A 22,838-nucleotide genomic window follows, 5' to 3' on the forward strand; every position below is an offset into this window, starting at 1 on the left:
TTTAGATAGAAAATTTCACAGATTCAGGACTTGAAATCTCAGTAGTACTTAAGTTTACCTAAGGAGCTTTTACTAGAGCTTAATTCAGGATCTCTTGGTCATGGCACAGAGCAATGTAATAGGGTCTACACTGTATCCCAAGATGGGTCTGTCAGTATGGTAAGGAATCAGTCTAAATCTTGTACTCTTGAAGCAAATATTTAGATCACCTTGGTGTTAATTTCGTAATGCTGATATAAATAGTGACTAATGTACAAATATTTTATACTCCTTTCCAAAGTAACATGCTGAAAAAATACAACAAAAAGGATTTTGGACTCTTCTTTTCCATAAATCTTTAAAATGTAAATGTTGTTCATGCTTTGTTTGGAGACCTAATCAGAGGTTAGTAAGCTTATTATCATGTTGAAAAACATTTTTAATCATGTTGCTTCAAAACGCTGATTAGTGTTTTACTAATAAAGCAGAGTTAGACTTTCTCTGTCCTCAAAATTAAGCACAATTACCCTCATACATTCCTGGTGGGATTGTAAAACAGTGCATTGGCTTTGGAAAAGCTTGACAGTTTCTTAAAAAGTGCAAAATTAGCTTCTGCTCCAGCAATTCTCCTTAGTATAAAACTCAGGAGAATTAGAAACCAGGTCCATACAAACACTTTTACATTAATATTCATGGCAGCATTTTCATAATGGCTGAAAAGTGGAAGCAACCTAAATGTCTGTCATTGGATGAATGGATAGATAAAATGTAGAATATACATAAAATGTAGAATATACACACAGGGAATATTATTTGTCAATAAAAAGCAATGAACCTTGAAAACATAAGTGAAAGAAGCCAATCATAAAAGGCCACATTCCATTTACATGAACTGTCCAGAATAGGCAAATCCATAAAGACAGAAAGTAGACTAGGGATTGGCCAGGGGTTGAGGGAGGGAAAATGTGAGTGACTGACTGCTAACGGATATAAGGTTTCTTTTTGTGGTGATTAAAATGTTCTGAAAGCAGATTGTGATGATGGTTGTACAATCCTGTGAATACTCTTAAAACCACTGAAGGGTAAGTTTCATGGTTTGTGATTTATATCTCAGTAAAACTGTAAAATGAAGTGCAGTTACATATGGGCCAAAATAGCTTATTATATATGTTTTATTTTATTTTTTTAAATTAACAAAAATCCCAAGTTATGTTTTTTTCTGGCTTTAGAGAAACAACTCCTTTCCTGATGAGAATAACATTGCAAGGCTTCAGGAAGAGCTCATTGCTGTGAAACTGAGAGAAGCAGAAGCTATTATGGGTTTGAAAGAACTTAGACAACAAGTCAAGGATTTAGAGGAACACTGGCAGGTATATCAGTATATTTTTGCATGCTTTTTAGAAAGTGGGTAAAACCGGAGTATCCAATTTGTGTGAGTCTGAAGTAGCTGATGATCAACACTAGGATTTGAGTTTAAAGTGAGAAAGTTTCTTGAAATGTAAAAATCTGAGAGCATTTATAAGTTGAAAGTACCTTCAAGCTGCTTCTCCCTTTTAAATCCTCATAAATAAATAAAAGATAAAATAGAAATCAAGTCACATTGTTGTTACTGTATCATTGTGATTTATATAACTTCTTCTAAAGAACGAAAAGTAAATTTTCCTTTATATAGCATATACAGCACATATTTCTTCTGCTGATGCTAAATCCATTGGTCAGTATGAAACAGCCCAAGGGTGATACCAGTATAAATTTGTCTATACATTCGTAACCTCTTTTGAAAATTGGTTATCTCACAAAATAAATCAGTCACTTATATGTCCTCAAATTTATTCACATATGAGGGTTTGAAACTCTTGACAAGGAACAAAAAAAACAATCTAGAAGATTCTGTGGTGGCTCAGTTGATTAAGCATTAGAGTTGGGCTCAGGTCATGATCTCCTGGTTTGTGAGTTTGAGCCCCGCGTCAGACTCTATGCTGACAGCTCAGAGCCTGGAGCCTACTTCGGATTCTGTGTTTCCCTCTCTCTCTCTGCCCCTCCCCTGCTTGTGTTCTGTCTCTTTCTCGCTCTCAAAAATAAATAAACATTAAAAAAAAAAAAAAGAATCTAGAAGACAGAAGGGAGAGCGGAAACAAGAAAACAGTATATACCATTTCAGAGTAGTGACTTTGGTTTGAATTTGGGGTGGGGCTACATCTAGCAAAGACTGAAATTAGTCCTTGACATTACCATAAATGTATCAGGCAGCAATAAACTGGAAATTAAGAACAACGAAACTGATCCTTCCCCATGGATATTTTGAGAACACTCCTAATATTACCTCCATAATTCATGAATAGCCCCATTTTTTTCTTTGCTTGGGATTTAGTTAACATTGTGGAAATCTCTCTTATAAAAAATTGAGGGTGAAAATTAAATTCTTTACAATAATCAATCCATAGTATAAACAGATTTGAACTATATCTGAGCTTGTATTCCAGATCTGCCACTTATTGGCTTTGTGACCTTTCTGAAGTTACTTAATTGCCATTTCTGTTTTCTGACCTGTATAATGAAGATAATAGTTGCCTAACTTTCAAGGTTTTCTGGGGATTAAATAAAATAATGTATACATAATGCTTAATATAGTAACTGGGCATGAAGTAAGTGCTCAGGAAAGTTAGGTCTTATTTTGATACTAGGAATATGTGTTGTAACCTAATTTTTTGTCTTTCAGCGCCACTTAGCTCGTACTACTGGGAGGTGGAAAGATCCACCAAAGAAGAATGCTGTGAATGAGTTACAGGATGAACTGATGACCATTCGACTTAGAGAAGCTGAAACTCAGGCAGAAATAAGAGAAATAAAACAAAGGATGATGGAAATGGAAACACAGGTATGATGGGAAAGCCCAGTAGCTTTAAAAAATAACATTACCAGATCAAAAGTTTATGCACAGGTTATATCATCCCTAGAATAGAGCTAAAAGTCTAGACTGTAATTTCCTAGCCCAAATGGAAAGGGCTAAAAATTGTAGTCTTTGATATCAGAGATTTAATGTCTTCTTTGACCCAGTCAGCAAAGTTTAAGCAAGTCATAAAACTATACATTATTAACTTTGTTGCCTTGTTGTACAACTTGAGAGGAAATATTCATGTAAAGCAAATTTTTTCAACCTTGGTTCTATTACCAGGTAATTCTTGAACCAGGTAATTCTTTATTGTGGGGACTGGCCTGTGCATTGTAGGATGTTTAGCAGCATCCTTGTCCTCTACCTACTAGGTCCCAGTAGCACTGTGGTTCTCACCCCAGGTTTTGACCAAAAGCATCTCCAGATTGCCAGATGTCCCCTGGGGGCAAAATTGCCCCTCATCGAAAACAATTGGTACAGAATATAATGTGAATGATGCTTCCTTATATGTAATGTGGTAACTCTGAGCAGTTAATTCCAAAATTATACTTCTTTCTAAGTCTTCTCTTTCTGTGATAAATTCTGTCTTAAATATACTTGACTTAACATTTGCACAATCCTTTTTAATGAGCCCATTTGCATTATAAAGTACATTTGGTTTTTATGTGGTACATTTGTGTGGACCACATTCTGGATTCTCTGTAATGTTATTTGGTTTTCAAAATAGTCAGTAGGGGGCATAGTTAACTCATGTATCATTCTGTATACATATGTGCAAAATGATCATCCCAACTTTAACATAACATGAATCTGTAAATCCGTTAGATTAAATAGATTTTGTTTTATGTTGTTCAAAGTTATTTTCTTGTATTTTTCATTACAATTGACTATAACAGTGAAATTATGAAAAGTAGAAATCCAGTTTTTATAATTGAAAGTTTTATTATTATTTTTTTTTTAAATAAAATTTTTTTAACGTTTATTTATTTTTGAGACAGAGAGAGACAGAGCATGAATGGGGGAGGGGCAGAGAGAGAGGGAGACACAGAATCGGAAGCAGGCTCCAGGCTCTGAGCCATCAGCCCAGAGCCTGACGCGGGGCTCGAACTCACGGACTGCAAGATCGTGACCTGAGCCGAAGTCGGACGCTTAACCGACTGAGCCACCCAGGCGCCCCTGAAAGTTTTATTTTTATAAAAACAGATTTTATCTCATTGTACACATTAAAGATAGAAACACAGCTTTTAAGCCAGTGTTCAGGTTTTGTTTCACAGTGGTGAATGAATCAAATCAATCAACATAATTTTCAGAACTGTTGAATACAAAGGACTGTTTAGTCATCAGAGAGAACTTAACTGAAAAATCAGTTGCACAAACTACACTTAATATAATTCACAATATGACATGATGGATATTAACTAATAATTTCATACTATATGTAAGTCAGGTTATTATGTTGTACACCTTAGACTTACACAGTGCTGTATATCAATTATATCTCAATAAAACTGGAAAAATGTTTAATTTAGAAATCTGGTAACTAAAGAGTTTGATAGAAACTGCTATGGAAAATAGGAGGGGGAATTAATTCCAACTAGATGGTTTAGGGAAAGGCTTCCTAAGGAATTTGTATTTTGAACTGTACCTGACAGAGTGTAATTTTGGATGCATTTTGATGAAAGAGAAATGGTGTAAGGCACTTGTTCCTAAATGCCAGTGCTTGAACTGGTGATGATTCATATTTAACGTCCAGATGAAGAGATTTGTCCTTGTTGATACATGTAGTTTCAGTTCCTTCATTTTAGTGACTTTCAGAAAATACCACCTAGTAAGTACACCTCAGTTTTTTGAGCCACACTCTTCCTTCTTTGTACCAGTTTTTGCTATTACAAATAATGCTACTCTGAATATTATTGCACCTGTTTCCTTGTGTATAGCTCTACGAGTTTCTTCAGTACCGGGATTCTTATCTTTTTTTGTATGCCATGAACCCCTTTGGCAGTCTGAAATCTCCAGATCCTTTCTCCAAATAATGTTTTTAGGGGTGCCTGGGTGGCTCATTTGATTAAGCGTACAACTTTCAAAAAAAAATTTTTTTTTAATGTTTATTTTTTGAGACAGAGAGAGAGCATGAACAGGGGAGGGTCAGAGAGAGGGAGACACAGAATCTGAAACAGGCTCCAGGCTCCGAGCTGTCAGCACAGAGCCCGACGCGGGGCTGGAACTCACGGACCACGAGATCATGACCTGAGCTGAAGTCGGCCGCCCAACCGACTGAGCCACCCAGGTGCCCCAAGCGTCCAACTTTTGATATTGGCTCAGGCTCAGGTTGTGATCTCACAGTAGTAGGATAAAGCCCCACCTCGGGCTCTGCACTGAGCTTGGAGTGTGCTTGGGTTTCTTTCTCACCCTCTCTCTCTGCCCCTCCCCTTCTCGTGCTCTCTTTCTCTATCTCAAAATAAATAAAAAATTTTTTTCATGCATAAAGTAAAATACATAGGATTGCAAAACAAGCCAGTTATATTGAGGTACAGTTCTCAAAATACTGAAAAATAAACAAGTTTATGATATAGAACACGTACAGGGACATACACAACACATTGCAGGATTAGGTTTTTAATATTTTAGATTTTTCTTACCTAAGTTAGAATGTAGTATAATTTTCCTTTTGGGGGATACTCTCCTCTAGGTTTGGTATGAAAGTTATAATAAGTTCATGGAATAAATCAGATTGTATTTTATCTTTTTATTTCTACAAAATTTTGTCTAAGATTAGAATTACCTCTTGAATATTTGCTGGGATCCATTCCTTTAAATAGTCTTATCTTTTTGTCTTTTTTTTGGGAATAGTAACTATTGATCCTACTTATTGAAGGCTTATAGACCTTTTCAGGTGTTCTGTTTGTTCTTGAGTCTCATTTGGTAAGACGTGTTTGCTTGGGAAGACACATTTCATCTAAACTTTCAAATTCATCACTTAGAATTGTTCAGGGTGTCTTTTTAAAAAATTTCTTTTTACTAGGTCAATATTTAGGTCTTTTTTCATTTCTAATAGTGTTTATTTGTGTTTATGTTCTTGAAAAGTGTTTGCAGAAGTTTGCCATTTTTTTTTTCAGAGGTTTGCCATTTTTATTAATATTTCTAAAGACTGGATTTTTCATTTTCGTTGGTCCTCCATGTTGTACCATAGTTTTCTATATAATTTAGTTCTGTTATTATATCCTTTTATTATTTGTTGCTTGGGTTTCATCTTTTTTCCCCTTTATTTGTACTCCTACTTATGTTTTCTTTTCTAATATATTTTTTATTCTTCAGTTCCATGCTTTTAACTTCCCTAGTGATTGCTTGTTTGACTCAAGATTTGTTTACAAGTATGTTTTGTATTTCCAAGTGTATAGATTTCTGGTTCACTTCATTAGTAGTTTATGTCATTCGTTTAACGAAATTGCTTTGTGGTCACAGAATGTAGTCTGTAGAGTCTTACTTATATTAGATCAAACTTCTTCATTATACTGTTTGTATCTTCTATATTGTTTCTAGTTGTGTGTATCACCTGATGTTTCAAATACTAACAAATAGATACCTTCTCTTGTGATTGTAGATTTGTTTCTCCTTAGATTATGACAGTTTTTTGGCTTAAAATATTCTGAGCCACTTTTAGAGGGACACACAAATTTTTAATTGTCATTTTTTTCTAGTAAATGAATCTTATTAGGGGCACCTGGGTGGCTCAGTTGGTTAAGCACCAGACTCTTGATCTTGGATCAGGTTATGATCTTATGGTTTGTGAGATTGAGCCCTGCATCGGGCTGTGCACTGACAGCATGGAGCCTGTTTGGGATTTTCTCTTTCTCTTTCCCTCTCCCTCTCTCTCTCCCTCTCTCTCTCTCTCTCTCTCTCTCTGCCCCTTCCCTGCTTGCTTGCTCTCTCTTAAAATAAATAAACTTTACAAAAGTTTAAAATGAATGTTATTATATACTGACCCTCTTTATCTTTCAGGATGCATTTTGATTTAGTCTATCTTAATACAGTTATCTAAGATGTTTATTTTATTTTTTAAGTTTGTTTATTTATTTAGAGAGAGCACGCAAGCAGAAGTGGGGGAGGAAAAGAGTGAGAGGGAGAGAGAGAGAGAATCCCAAGCATGCTCTGCACTGTCTGCACAGAGCCTGATGTGGGACTCAAATTCATAAACCGTGAGATCATGACCTGAGCCAAAATGAAGAGTCGAATGCTCAACCGACTGAACCACCCAGGCACCTCTAAGCTGTTCTTTTTCAGTCTCTGCCTTATTTATCTTTTTCCATCTTTTTAATTTCAGCCTGTTTATATCTTTGATAAACTGCATATAGATGAACATTTTTAAAAATCCAGTTTGACACATGGTTGTACAACTCTGACTGTACTAAACTGCTGAAGTGTAGGTATACTTTAAGTGGGTGACTTTTATGTGTATGTCTCAATAAAGCTCTAAAAATGGAGTCCCAGTCTCTTTTAGCAGTCATGGTTAGTCTATGTTTGGTGATTCAGTTTGGATTAATATCTGTCACCTTGCTATTTCTCTTTGTTCCATCTGTTCTTTATCTTTTCTTTTTCTATTTCCTCTTGGATTTATTGGGCATTATGATTCCATTTTATCTCCACAAGTGACTTCTTTATATTCCTTAATTTTTTTTTTTTTTTTTTTACTGGTTGCTCTATGTTTTTTAATATGCACCTAATGAGAGCTAATCTTCAAATGATATTCCTCACATGTAGTATAAGGACCTTACAACAGTATATTCCCAGTTCTTCCTCCTATCCTTTGTGCTATTTGTTGTCATATATTTTGCTTTTACATATAGTACAAATATGTCATATGTGCTACTAGTCTTGCTTTAATCAGTTACCTTTCAGAGAAATTAAAAAAAAATTTAATGATATTTATTTCCTTCAATTATTCCATTTTTCAGTATTCTATTTTTTTGTACAGATCCATGTTTCTGTCTGGTGTCATATTCCTTCTGCTTAAGAAATCTCTTTAACATGTCTTGTACTGCTGATCAGCTGGCAGTGGATTTTTAGTTTTGTTTGTTTGGGAAAGTATTTCTCCAATTTTAAAATATATATTTGCTGGATATTGAAATCTGGGTTGTTGTTTTTCCTTCAACACTTAAAGTTACTCTTCTTGTCAGTAACCATGTAAACCAGAATTCTGTTATAATTTTTGTTTATCTGCATGTAATGTGTTTTATCCTCTGGTTACTTTTAAGATTTTCTCTTTTGTTTTTAGCACTCTGAATATGAAATGACTTGCTGTATTTTTTGTTTTGTTTCCCTCTGAGTTTCTTGGACCTGTGGATTTCTATCTACCATGAAATTTGGAAAATTCTTGGTTATTCTTTCTTCAGATATTTCTTCTGTCCGTTCCATATTCTTTTCTCCTCCTGGGATTCCCATTACACATACGTTAGATTATTTGATATTGATAGTAACTCTTCGATGCTCTTTTCTTTTTTCTTCTCATTATTTTTTCTCTTTGTGTTTCAGTTTCTATTGTGTTAAATATTTCTATTGATTTATCTTTAAGTTCACTGATTCTTTGCTCCACTTTGGGAGTTGTCTGATGAGCCATTGAAGGCATTCTTCACATCTGTTACTGTGTTTTTCATTTCTAGCATTTCTGTTTGATTCTTACAGTTTTCATTTCTCTACTTATATTAAGTATGTGATCTTGAATGTTTTTAACCTTTCTCTTAGAGCCTTAACATGTTAATTACAGTTATTTTAAATTCCCTGTTAGGTAATTTTAATATCTGTGTCCTGTATGAGGCCAATTCTGTTGATTGCTTTGTCTCTTGGTAGTGTTTGGTTTTTTCTTTTTCCTATGCTTTGTAATTTTTTGTTGAAAACTGAGTGTCTAGTGTAGGACAGTAGACTAAGGTAAGTAGTTTTTATGCCTGGAAATGGGCATACCTTTTCTTCTGGTAGGCCTTTAATGTGGGGGATTTGAGTTAATATAGTCAGGAGTTGGGCTGGTTTTGAGGTTTGTTGTTTCTGTGGTTACCCTCATTGCACCACAGGCTTCAAATTCCTCTAACACTATCTTATTTTTAGATTAGGGGCTGGTTTGCCAGAGGCTTTTCTCAGTGTCTTTTAGGTCTTCCATGTGTACAGCACTTCAGAGAGTGCTTCAGAGCGTTTTTGCTCTCTCTCACTTTTATTTAACAGTTTTTTTCCAATTTCAATTTTTCGCACTTTTCCGTCTCCAGCAGTATTCCACTCTTACTTGTTACAGGAAGTTGGAGGGCCAGAGTGTTCCCCATTGTTTTGATAAAGCCTCAGTCTTAGGCTGCATTGTGCCCCTGGATCTGGTGTGTTTGACTTTCTTAGTGCTCCTGCCCTACCACCAGCTATATAGTCCTAGGCCCAAAATATAGTCCTGTCTCTTTCTCAGATACGGTGGTTTCCCCAATGTTCTAAGGGCACCAGTGTTTCTGATAGTAACGGATGAAACCTTTTGTTCTGTAGAAGAAATAAGCAAGGTTTAGTGCTTTTGTATTGGCTGCTGTTCTCCTCCCTCAAGCCTTTACTATGGAGATCTCTTTCTCAAGGCTTTCATCCATCTTTTTTGTGTGTACCTGTTGGGGTCCATGAAGAAAAAGTGTACAAAAGCTTGTGAACTGTTTTGCTCCGTTAGGCTCCACACTCTCTAGCCAGCCAATACTTGGCCTCTGGCTAAATTATTCTTAACAGTTTCTGGCTTCATCTGCCCTGTCTGTCCTTAGATTTGGGGTTAGTTTGTTGCCCTGTGTGCTCACCTCTCTGGTTTCAACAAAAGTCATTAATTGAGAGTTTGGCCAGCTTTTTTTTTTTTTTTTTTTTAATTGAAAGGGTGGAAACAATCCTCTTTCTACTCTATATCCTCATCAGAAATCAAAACTGTTTATTATGATATATTTGAAAATTTTTTACTTCATTTCTTTTTTGTGTTTTTTTTCCTTTCTTGCTTTTTATTGGATTTAGATGTTTCTTTCTCTTCTGCTAGTTTGAGTTTTATAATTCCATTTGTTTTCTATTAGTGTTTATTACCTGGAAAAAAAAAAAGTCTCATCTGAGACTAAACAGAGTTTGATGTTGATAATTATCTCCATCTTCCTTTAAAAGTGTGTAAGGGCCTTAGAAGATCTCTATATGCTCTTCTTCCATTTCCAGTCTTGTATCTTACTATTATACATTTTTTATATCTCTAAATTATTAGACATTATTATTCTATGGAGTCAGGGCTTATTTGGATTTGTCTACTTGTTTGCTGCGTTTTTGCTCTCTCTCACTTTTATTTAACAGTTTTTTCCAATTTCAATCATGAATTGTAAACTCTCACTTTCTTAAAATAGGTGTACTTTTTCGCACTCTTATAGTTTAGCTAAATGTACTGTTGTAGGATGAAATTTATTTTTTTAAGCACTACAGATTTTTCCTATTGATGTCTGATTTGTCTCTTCTTTTTTTTTTTTTTTTTTTTAGTTATTTATTTTGAGAGAGAGAGAACGTGCTAGCAGGAGAGGGGCAGAGAGAGAGAGAGGGGAGGAGAGAGAAAACCCCAAGCTGGCTTTGCACTTCCAGCCCAGAGCCCTTTGTGGGGCTCAAACCCATGAACTGTAAGGTCATGACCTGAGCTGAAATCAAGAGTCAAGTACTTAAGCAGCTGAGCCCCCCAGATGCTCCTGTCTCGTCTTCTCTTTAGCATTCTGTTTTGTTAAAATGTATCTTATTGAGGGTTTATTTGTATTTATCCTGTTTGGAATTAGTTGTGCTTCATGAATAGTAGATTCATATATATATTTCTTCCAGTTGTAAAAAATTCTCAACTATTGTTGTCTCTTAGACCATTATATCTAATCTTTTTGTTTTCTGTTTTATCTTGCAACCCCTATTAGGTGTATTTTGTACCTCCTTACTCTCTTTACCTCTTCTGGGACACTATCTTCAATGTATCTAATCTCCTATTTAATCCTTTAATTAATTTTTAATATGTTTGGCTATATTAACTTCTAGAAAATGTATTTGGTTGTTTTTCAAATTTGCTAAATGTTTTTTGATAGTTACTTGTTCTATGCTTATGTTTTTCCTTCCTCTTTTTATGTCTAAAAAAATTAAAGGGGCGCCTGGGTGGCTCAGTCGGTTAAGCGGCCGACTTCGGCTCAGGTCATGATCTTGCGGTCTGTGAGTTCGAGCCCCGCGTCGGGCTCTGTGCTGACAGCTCAGAGCCTGGAGCCTGTTTCAGATTCTGTGTCTCCCTCTCTCTGACACTCCCCGTTCATGCTCTGTCTCTCTCTGTCTCAAAAATAAATAGACGTTAAAAAAAATTAAAAAAAAAATTAAAAAAAAATTTTTTTTGATGTTTATTTATTTTTGAGAGAGAGACAGAGCATGAGCAGGGGAGGGTCAGAGAGAGAGGGAGATACAGAATCCAAAGCAGGCTCCAGGCTCTGAGCTGTCAGCACAGAGCCCGACGCAGGGCTCGAACCCACGAACCACAAGATTATGACCTGAGCTGAAGTCGAATGCTTAACCGACTGAGCCACCCAGGCGCCCCTATGTCTAAAAATTTTAAACAAAATATTTTATATAAAGTCCTTACATGATTATTTTGTTATCTAGAGTTTTAAAAAAATCTGTCATTGCTATCCTTTTTTCTACTGTTTCTCACTCATCATCAATTTGGCGTTTTGTTTAATGTGTATAGTTTGTGATGATGGGTCATGGACTTGTATTGAGTGGTGCAAGGAGGAGTTCTATTTGTGGGAATTCTTTGCAGCTTATGTTGAAGGTGTGTCCCTCTCAAGTGTGGTTATTTGTTTAGTGGTAGGAGGAAAGATAGTAAAAAGAGGTTGTGGAACATTTTGTATGTAAGTACTAAGTACTTGAGCACTAAGAAGTTCACTGTTTATTTTGTAGACATATAGTGAGTCAGGAAGATGAGTAAAAGTAAGGATGAAGAAACCCAGAAGTGGTAGAATGTTTTGGAGTTTAAATCTATTAGATGATGTGGATCTTTTTATTAAAACCCAAGGCAGGTTTGGGACACCTGGGTGGCTCAGTTGGTTAAGCGACTAACTTCGGCTCAGGTCATGATCTCGCAGTTTGTGAGTTCGAGCCCTATGTCAGGCCCTGTGCTGACAGCTCAGAGCCTGGAGCCTACTTCAGATTCTGTGTCTCCCCCTCTCTCTACCCCTCCCCTACTCACGCTTTGTGTCTCTCTGTCTCTCAATAATAAACAAACGTTAAAAAAAAAAATAGCTCAAAAAAAAACTGCAGGCAGGGTCATTTTCATAGAGTGAGGCAGAATAGATATAATAATAGTAACAACCAAGGATTTATTAAGTATCTGTTAAATTTCAGGCATTGTGTGAGACTCCTTGCATAAACTTTTTTCATATGACTGCTACAACATAGACTTTAAATTTTTTAAAGATTTCATTTATTTTTGAGAGACAGATCTAACACAGACTTTAAATTCGAGTGGTAATATCTATGCTTATAACAGTGTACTGAAATTGGATGGGATTAGATAACTTTACTATGGGTGAAAAACTATAAAATGAGGAGCCAGATTTTCCTGTCTTTGGTTATAAAATCCCTACTGTTTCAGACCCCTAATAGAATATTTTGGGGTTGAGAGAAATCAGGCTGCATGAAGCTTGAATGGGAAGACTACCTCATGTCAGTCAACTTAAGGTCTATATAATTTCTTAGCATGTTCTATAATTACAATAAATTAAGCAGCTAGCATATATTGAGTTCTTACTATATATTAAGGCCTGCTGCATGTAATCTCTCATTTAATACTAAAGACAACTAAATGAAAAATTGGTCTTATTTTTATATACATTTTTCAGATGAGGAAATAGAGACTCAAATATTATAACTAGTTTAGATAATGACCAAATAACAAGTCAGAGTTCAAAACCAGTCCATGCTCTATAAAAAGACTGTGCTGTACATGGGAGGAATGTAAAAGTGCACATGACACATTTTATGACATCAGGGATTTTACAGTTCAGTAAATGGTGATGGTACTTTTCAGTCAGTCTGTACTTTCTTTTGAGAACTGGAAATAGGAGTCAAATTCATCATATTCCTGTATCTACTCATTTGTGTGACACTGCCTGTTGCACAATTTAATACCTTCAAGTTCTGTGTAAACATTCTTAAAGTTTATAGATATTTATTGTATAAATGAAAATATTGAGCTGTAGGAAGAGGTTTTGATATGGACCTTAAGTATTCTTTTGGATGGCTTGATTTTTTTTTTTAATTTTTTTTTAATGTTTATTTATTTTTGAGACAGAGAGAGACAGAGCATGAATGGGGGAGGGTCAGAGAGAGAGAGGGAGACTCAGAATCGGAAGCAGGCTCCAGGCTCTGAGCTGTCAGCACAGAGCCCGACGCGGGGCTCGAACTCACGGACCGTGAGATCATGACCTGAGCCGAAGTCAGACGCTTAACCAACTGAGCCACCCAGGCGCCCCTGGATGGCTTGATTTTTAAAGCACTTGTATACTTTTTTCTTTTTAGTATTTAACTATTTGTTAAAAAAAACTTTATCTGTAACTAATAATAACATTTTATATAATGTTACTGAGGTATAAAATGGAGAGGTAGAAATATATAAGTTTTTTCGGGTCTTTATAGTCTGAGTATTTATATTTTTAATTACTAGAATCAGATCAATAGTAACCATCTTCGAAGAGCAGAACAAGAGGTGATCAGTCTACATGAGAAGGTGCAGTATCTTTCTGCACAGAACAAAGGACTACTTACTCAATTAAGTGAAGCAAAGCGCAAACAAGCAGAGATTGAATGCAAGGTAAATATATCAACTACCTAATGTTTTTGTGAATATAATAATGCCTTTTTGTTTTGTCTCATTATTGTCTTAAAACCAAATAAAACCAAAAAGAACTAGCTTTGTTTCCAACTTTTCCTGAACTTGGTTTGGTGGTTGCTTTCAGACAAGGTTAACTCATCATGCCTTGAGGTGGATTTCAGGCAGGAAACTTCATTTTCACCTACTTGGTTAAATGCTAGTGTAGGGAATTAAGTTAGCCAGGTGGTTGAAAATTGATATCTCTGTACAATTTTTATTTTGACTTGTAACCCTTTAAAAACGAAGTTTTAAAAATCGTAACCAAAAAGATAGGTAATGTAGAGAGGTTAGGGCAACTCTGCTTTGATTGGTACCTTATCAGTAGACATTCAGTATTGATAAATGTTTTCTGGGTAGAAAGCAAAAGAAGTTTGTATATACCAATGGGTTGGGGAAATTGTGTGCATTTCCCATTACTTTAATTTGTTTTTTTTTAATTTTGTGTGTGTAAAGTGTTTGGATTTATAAAGCATCAAAAAATATTTGAATGCAAGTAAATTTTTTCTTGAAATTAATCTACAGTATAACAGTGGTGAGAGGGTGAGGGGATGTGGAGTGGGGTAGAAGGAGAGAGAAAGTGAAAGAGATAGTGTATGTGTGTTTGAGAGAGAGAGAAATAACTAAAGAGATGACTGTGATCTGAGCATTAGAATGGATTACTGAAGACAAGTTACGGAATTTTAAAAATAAACTAGTCATCCATCTTTCCATGGTGAGATAGAAGGAATGATGCCCTTTAGAGATTTCAGCCTTATTATTCTATGATAAGAAATAAGACTTTCAATGGCACATGTAAAGCTGTAATTCCATCAACTTGTTCTGGTGTCATTAAAAACCAAGAGTGAAGCTTGAATGGTTTATCAGTGTCACTGAAATCCAGAGATGAAATTACATCCTAATAAATATGCATGGCTGTTACAATTTACACTGACAGAAATCTGTAGGCAGTACTGAAATTTGTACTAACTTAAAATTAGTACCTCTGGAAAGTTATAACTAGACTAATTTAAAAATAAAGTGATGTGACATGAGGTTGTATCAATTTGATTCGTCTTTCTAATGTGTGATTGAGTTTTTATGATGCTGTATCGTCTATGCTGACTTATTTTTAATAAAGAACTAAACTTAATCTTTTTTCATTACTGGTGTAAGTTTTCCTTAAACATTGGTTGATAACACTATGACTTGATTTAATATTGCTCCTCAAATGCCTTAGTAACTTAAGCTAAGTAAAGTGTCCTTTGGAAATAAATATTTGTTGAATTTGCTGATGAAAATATATATACATATATGTATTTTTTTAATTTAAGCAATGGGCTCAGATTCAGAATTTTAGAGAATTTTAAGAACCAGTATATATTTTGTTTAATCTTTAGCTGTTCATTAATAAATCTGTAAAATAGGTTAAAGATGCTGATTCCCCTGTCTCCCCCTGTGTTTACACTGTATATTGATTTATTCAATCTTTTGTAATACCTTTTGTAGATTTTGAGAATGACCAGTGTGTTGTTACCCTAGCACCTAGTACATTCTAATTAAGTGTATATATTTACCTTGTTATCTTGGAATAGTTCAGGAACAAACCTTAACTTTTTCAAGCAAGCTAGTCCTTTAATTGTGTAAATCTGATTAATTTTCATTTATTTTTTTAAGGTTTTTATTTTCAGAGAGACAGGACGTGAGTGGGGGAGGAGCAGAGAGAGAGGGAGAATCTCAAACGGGCTGCGCCCTGTCAGTGCAGATCCCTAAGAGGGGCTCAAATTTACGAAACTGTGAGATCATGACCTGAGCCAAAGTCAAGAGTCAGATGCTCAACTGGCTGAGCCACCCAAGCACCCCTTATTAATTTTCATTTAGTTCTACATGATTATAGCTTATAATTTGTTGGTAAATAATTATTCAGGTTCATTTTATTTTTCATTTATGTAAAATATCAGGATACTGTTTTTAATATTAATGTTATTTTCTCTCTATAACTGTGTTTGAATATTCCCACTTAAAAATGAAACTAGTACAAGTCTGTGATCTCCAATATGAAAAATCAGAATACTCTGAAACCCAAACGTTTTCTCATAAATTTCACACACATTCATTTGGATAATTTTTATTGTATCCCACTTGGTGTGTATTTTTATACTTTACTGTTTCATTGTGTTTAACACTGAGCATACTGTTTCATTATGGGTGTTGTTGCCCTAGAGAATACTAAGGTGCCACTAATACTACTAAGGTATGTACCTTATTACTTTTCTAAAATCTAAAAAATCTGAAGTTCCAAGATACACCTTGTGCCTAAGATTTTAGTAATGAGATTATGGGATTTGCTACGTAAATATAAATTTGAAGATGACAAATATTTTAAATTTTCTGGTTCTACAAATATAGAGAGATATATAGACATAGATATATGTATGTCCATGAGAAAAGATGTATTAATTATGAATTTGCAAAATTGTATGATAAGAAATTTTAAGTGAGGAAAATCAAAGTATTTTACTATGATTATAACATTATGCCTACATGGAATAATGATAGGAAGGAAACAGGAAGAAAATAAATCTGTTGCTTATATATAATATAAATTTTGCTAGCTTAATACATACTTGTAATGCTTTGATTGTTTAACTGAGTATAAATCAAAGCAATCCGTCCCCTTTTACCTCATTCTGTTTCTGATTCTACCACATACCCCTTTTACTTTTTGTTAGGTAACTGCTTTTATTATTTTCTGATATATCCTTTTAGAGTTTCTTTTAGGCAAATACTAGCAAGTAAAAATATATAATTTTTCTTTTCACTTTTATTTATTTATTTATTTTTTTAATAATTAAAAAAAATTTTTTTTAACGTTTATTTATTTTTGAGACAGAGAGAGACAGAGCATGAACGGGGGAGGGTCAGAGAGAGGGAGACACAGAATCTGAAACAGGCTCCAGGCTCCGAGCTGTCAGCACAGAGCCCGACGCGGGGCTTGAACTCACGGACCGTGAGATCATGACCTGAGCCGAAGTCGGCTGCTTAACCGACTGAGCCACCCAGGCGCCCCTCTTTTCACTTTCTTACATGAAAGTTAACATACTGTATGCTCTTCTTTTTTTATTTTTATTTTTATTTTTTGTCACTATATTTTGTAGAGCTTTCAATATCAGTGCTTGAAGAGTCTTATTAGTTTCTAAGGTATATTGTTTTCCATTGCATGGATGTGCTTAGGTCCTTATTGGTGTGCACATGGATTGTTCCCAGTGTTTTGCTGTCACAGGCACTGTATAGTGAATAACCTTATACATATATAATTTCAGACATATAGAGTTATATCTACATATCCCTATAGAGGTATATCTATGTGTTCCTGTAATTTGATTGTTTGGTCAGTGGGTAAATATATTTGTACTTTCATAGATTTTGTCAGATAACACTCCTGACAGTTGTGCCATTTTGTACTTTGACCAGCAGGGCATGATAATACCTGTTTCTCTATTGTGTTACTTACAAAGTATATAGCCAGACTTTTCATTCTAAATAGATGCTATTTTAGGACATGTTTTGTATATTTTACAACAGTGATTCTCAAATAGGATTGGGAGGAGGTGAGATTATGAGACTTCAAAGAAGGATGGCATCTAATTATGTATTTGTCAAATACTTGGGCAGCTTTTATTTGTCAGTCTTATAGGCACTGGGGATTCAGTAGTGAAGAAGGTGGACACAATGTTTAGTGAGACAGTAAAGTAAAAAATACATAGGATTATCACGAATGATGTACTATAAAGTGGGAGGTAAGGAGAATGGAGTGCTAGGAAGTGGTATCAAAGGTGGGACGTGAAGAATAGGACAGAAGCAACCATATGAAGAGCCAGGGGAAGATCCTCACATGAAAAAGGTCACAGAGTTCAAGATCCAAAAGCAGGAAAGAACCTGTTTGCTGAGACTTCTATAAAGCGAAAAGCTAATGAAATAAAGCTAGAGAAGCAGGTTGGGATTCCACTTCTTACCATGTAAAATTTTAGAGTCCATGCTGTGGGAGGCCACTGAAGGTTTTAAGCAGGAAATCAACTGACTTTTTTTTTTTTTTTTTCTGTTTTGCTGTATTTGCTTCAGATTTCTTTTTTTCACTGTTAATTTTGAAATATTTTTATGTTTACACAAAAGCAGCAAAAATAGTACATAGAGTTACCATATGCCTTTTAATCAGCTTCTTCTAATGTTGACATCTTACATGTTAACATCTAACATGGTACATTTATCAGTACTGAGAGATGAATGATGGTACAATGTTATTACTAAACTATAGACTTCATTCAAATTTCCTCATTATATCTCCATCTCTTCCATTCTGTGACAGTTTCTTAATGCTTTCTTATCTTTCCTTACCTTGACTATTGAAGAATACTGGTCAGATATTTTGTAGAATATCCCTCAGTTTGGGATTGTCTGTTTTCTCCTGATTAGACTGAGGTTATGTATTTTAGGAAAGAATACAGAGTTGAAGTGTCCTTCTCAGCACATCATATCAGAAGACACTTCGTATAAATATATCTTACGGTTAATGCTGGTAACCTTGGTCATTTAAGTTGGTGTCTGCCAGCTTTCTCCACTACAGAACTTTTTCTCTCTTATACTCAGTTCATTATAAGCAAGTTACTAAGTCCAGCCTGCAGTCCGATGGCAGTCAGGGGTGTTAAGCCATACCTCCTCAAGGAAAAAGTATTAGGGGCGCCTGGGTGGCTCAGTCGGTTAAGCATCCGACTTTGGCTCAGGTAATGATCTCGCGGTTCGTGAGTTCGGGCCCCGTGTCGGGCTCTGTGCTGACAGCTCAGAGCCTGGAGCCTGTTTCAGAATCTGTGTCTCCCTCTCTCTCTCTCTGACCCTCCCCCGTTCATGCTCTGTCTCTCTCTGTCTCAAAAATAAATAAACGTTTAAAAAAAGAAAAAAAAAAAAAGAAAAAAAAAAGGAAAAAGTATTAAAGAATTTGTGGGTATATGTTAAAACCACCACAGTAATTAATAAATATTTGGGGGGAACTATTTTAAGACTATGCATATATGCTTAAAGTTTCAGCAACTAATTTTAGCATTTAAGCATTTATTAGGGGATATTGCTTGTAGCAATTAATGTAGTTATTTTTTAAAGGAATATACATGCCATTGTGTGTGGAGGTAGGTTTAAGGTGAGGTTGGAGAGAGATGTGATATGAGATCATCAGGAAATAGCACAGGACAGAGTAGCTAGCTTGGGCCCAGCTGTTAGCATTTAAATAAAGAGAAATAGATAAATTCACAATCTATTTTTATAGAGAACCAATAAGACTTGGTGATTAGAGAGGGGGAAGATTAAGGTAAATTTTGGGTTTTTTACTTGATTAACATAATTTCATGTAATTTATAATATACATTTGAAAGTATTAATAAATTTACATAGCTAAATGTATATGTAATTTACATAAAATAATTTTGATTAGTATAATTTTTATAAATTGTTAATTAACATTAGTAAAGTAGTAGTTCTCTATTACTATTTTTTTTTTTTAGAAGGCAACCTCTTAATTTTTTTTTTAATGTTTTTATTTATTTTTGAGATAGAGAGAGACAAAGCATGAATGGGGGAGGGTCAGAGAGAGAGAAAGGGAGACACAGAATCTGAAGCAGGCTCCAGGCTCCGAGCTGTCAGCACAGAGCCTGACGTGGGGCTCGAACTCAATGGACTGTGAGATCATGACCTGAGCCAAAGTCAGACGCTTAACCGACTAAGCCACCCAGGCGCCCCTCTATTACTATTTTTTAATGTTTATTTTCAGAGAGAGTGAGTAAGTGCATACGGGCTGGGGCAGGGCAGAGAGAGAGAGGGAGAGAGAGAATCCCAAGCAGGCTTCTGCTTGTCAGCACAGACGACTGACGAGGGGCTCCATCTCATGAACCATAAGGTCATGACCTGAGCTGAAATCAAAAGTTGGATGCTTAACTGAGCCACCCAGGCACCCCTGTATTACTTTTTAAAAAATTACTTCTAAAACTTAGTGGCTTAAAATAGCAATAAGCACTAATATCCTAGAGTTTCTATAAATCAGAAATTCAGGAGCAGTTTAGCCGGTGCTCTCTAGAGTTTAGAGTTTAGAGTCTCTTATGAGACTGCAGTCATTTGAAGGCTAACCTGAAGGATAAAGTGTTTTAGGTGGCTCTCTCCCATGGTTGGTGCTAAATTTCTCCTAAGGTTACCACCCTGTATATTTTTTATACTAATGATTGCTAAATTGCAACTGAAGTAAATGGAGGAGCAAAATATTTTTTATACTCTATATTTCTCTAAAGTATTTTTTTCATATTTTGTTACTTCTGGATCAGTATAATTTGGCACAGATATTGTAGAATACAGTTTGGGGGTTTTTCTTTATGAAATTTTGAGGTAGTAGAGTTAAATATTATACTTTTCCTAGGAAGGTTAGAATTATGATATAATCTAATTTCAGTTCTCTTTAGCATAATGTAAAAATTCATTGACATTTATTGCCTCAGAAAGAATATAATTTTTAAATATTGTCTAACTAATATACTCTCTGAGCATCCATATTGCCTGTTAATCTGTTGTCCTCATTAGGTATTTGAAAGTTGTCAATATTTGTTTTTTGGTTTTTTTTTAATTTTTTAAATGTTTCTTTATTTTTGAGAGAGAGAGAGCAAGAGAGAGAGAGAGTCAGCATGAGTGGGCAAGGGGCAGAGAGAGTGGGAGACACAGAATCCCAAGCAGGCTCCAGGCTTTGAGCTGTCAGCAGAGTCTGCTGTGGGGCTTCAACCCATGAATCATGAAATCATGACCTGAGCCGAAGTCAGATGCTTAACCGAGTGAGCCACCCAGGCTCCCCAATATTTGCTCTTACATAAAAAATGAGCAGCTTTCACAGTCAACAGTGATACGAATTTTTAATTAATTAAGTTCATTTTTATTTTAACATTTTATGCAACATTTACTTATATGAGTGGTGTTTATTTTTATTTATTTTTGAGAGAGAGACCATGCGCGAGCCAGGGAGGGGCATAGAAAGAGAGAGAGGGAGACACAGAATCGGAAGCAGGCTCCAGGCTCTGAGCTGTTAGCACAGAGCCCAACGTGGGACTCAAACTCATGAACTGTGAGATCATGAGCTGAGCCAAAGTTGGACGCTTAACCTACTGAGCCACCCAGGCACCCCATGAGTGGTGTTTCTCAATGCTTAAAGATGGAATGCTATTCTATATATTTGGTCTTCATTTTATATCAAGTTCAGGAGATAATGGCAATTTTTTTCTCTCATTTAATCTATTTGTTATTTTTTAAATTTGAAGCAGATTACAAGTGTTTATGTTTTATTTTTGGTTTATTACATGGTTTATTTTTGGTTTATTTTGTTTCTTCCCTAGAACAAGGAAGAAGTGATGGCTGTGAGACTCCGGGAAGCAGATAGCATAGCTGCTGTGGCTGAATTACAGCAGCACATTGCTGAGCTGGAAATCCAGGTACCATATGAAAATGATAAAGGACACACAAAAATAAGGCAATAGTTTCTCCTTCCCTCTGCCCCTTTCCTGCATCATTTACATCTTCCTCCTAATAACTGTGATTGTTATTTTTTTGTGTTTGTTTCTGTTTTTTAAATTTTTTTTTAATGTTTATTTATTTTTGAGAGAGAGACAGAATGCGAGTGGAGGAGGGGGTGAGGGAGAGGGAGGCACAGAATCCGAAGTAGGCTCCAGGCTCTGAAGTGTCAGCACAAAGCCCAACGCGGGGCTTGAACTCACAACGGTGAGATCTTGACCTGAGCCAAAGCCAGATGCTTAACCTACTGAGCCCCCCAGGTGCCCCGAGTGATTGTTACTTTCAACACTTGTTCATTTCCAAGTCCATTTTTTTGGTTGTGGTAAAATACGTTTAACATAAAATTTACTCTTTTAAAGTATACAGTTCTGCAACCAGTCTCCAGATCTCTTTTCATCTTGCAAAATTGGAAGTTGACCTATTGAACATGTCCTAATACCACTCTTCCCCAAACCCCCAGAAACTACCATTCTGCTTTTCATCTCTGAATTAGATTATTCTAGGTACCTCATATAAGTAAGATGATACAGTATTTGTCTTTTTGTGACTGGCTTATTTCACTTAGCATAATGTCATCAAGGTTTATCCACGTTGTATGTGAAAACATGTATTTCCTTTTTAAGACTGAGTGATATTCCGTTGTATGTGTATACCACATTTTGTTTATCTATTTATCCATTGGTGAACACTTGGGTTGCTTCCTCCTTTTGGCTATTGTGTTAATGCCGCTATGAACATGGTTGTACACATCCGTTTGAATCCCTGCTTTCAATTCTTTGGGGTTTACCCAGAAGTGGGATTGATGGATCATGTGATAATTTTGTGTTTAACTTTTTAAAGAATTGCTGTACTATTTGCCATAGCACCATTTTACATTCTCACTAGCCAATGCACAAGGTTCTTATTTTGCCACATCCTCACCAACACTTGTCAATTTTCTGGGGGTTTTGTTGTTGCTTGTTTGTTTTTTTTTATAATAGCCATCCTGATCAGTGTGAAGTGGTAGCTCATTGTGGTTTTGATTTGCATTTCTCTAATGATTAGTGATGTTGACCATCTTTTCATTTGCTTATTTGCCATTTGTGTATTTTCTTTACAGAATCAGGTTGTTGTTGAGTTGTAGAAATTGCTTATATATTCTCAGTGTCAGTTCCTTATCAGACTATAATTTGCAAATGTTTTCTCCCTTCCTTTGGGTTGCCTGTTTGTTCTCTTATTGTTTTTTGATGCACAAAAGTTTTTATTTTTGGGGCGCCTGGGTGGCGCAGTCGGTTAAGCGTCCGACTTCAGCCAGGTCACGATCTCGCGGTCCGTGAGTTCGAGCCCCGCGTCGGGCTCTGGGCTGATGGCTCGGAGCCTGGAGCCTGTTTCCGATTCTGTGTCTCCCTCTCTCTCTGCCCCTCCCCCATTCATGCGCTGTCTCTCTCTGTCCCAAAAATAAATAAAAAACGTTGAAAAAAAAAATTTCAAAAAAAAAAAAAAGTTTTT

The 22,838-nt window shown here is 35.6% G+C and overlaps 1 protein-coding gene across 12 annotated transcripts in view; it reads left to right on the forward strand.

Moving 5' to 3' along the window:
* Window positions 1-22,838, forward strand: part of EVI5 (ecotropic viral integration site 5) — a 239,107-nt gene that overhangs the window by 147,483 nt on the left and 68,786 nt on the right. For all 12 annotated transcript variants that reach the window (XM_049618441.1, XM_049618442.1, XM_049618439.1 and 9 more), the window contains 4 exons: window positions 1,209-1,349; window positions 2,699-2,857; window positions 13,578-13,724; window positions 21,176-21,271. In XM_049618441.1, coding sequence (XP_049474398.1) covers window positions 1,209-1,349; window positions 2,699-2,857; window positions 13,578-13,724; window positions 21,176-21,271 — 543 coding nt within the window. The remainder of the gene's footprint in view (window positions 1-1,208; window positions 1,350-2,698; window positions 2,858-13,577; window positions 13,725-21,175; window positions 21,272-22,838) is intronic.

This window comes from Panthera uncia, assembly GCF_023721935.1.
Source record: "Panthera uncia isolate 11264 chromosome C1 unlocalized genomic scaffold, Puncia_PCG_1.0 HiC_scaffold_4, whole genome shotgun sequence".
Lineage (NCBI taxonomy): Eukaryota > Metazoa > Chordata > Mammalia > Carnivora > Felidae > Panthera > Panthera uncia.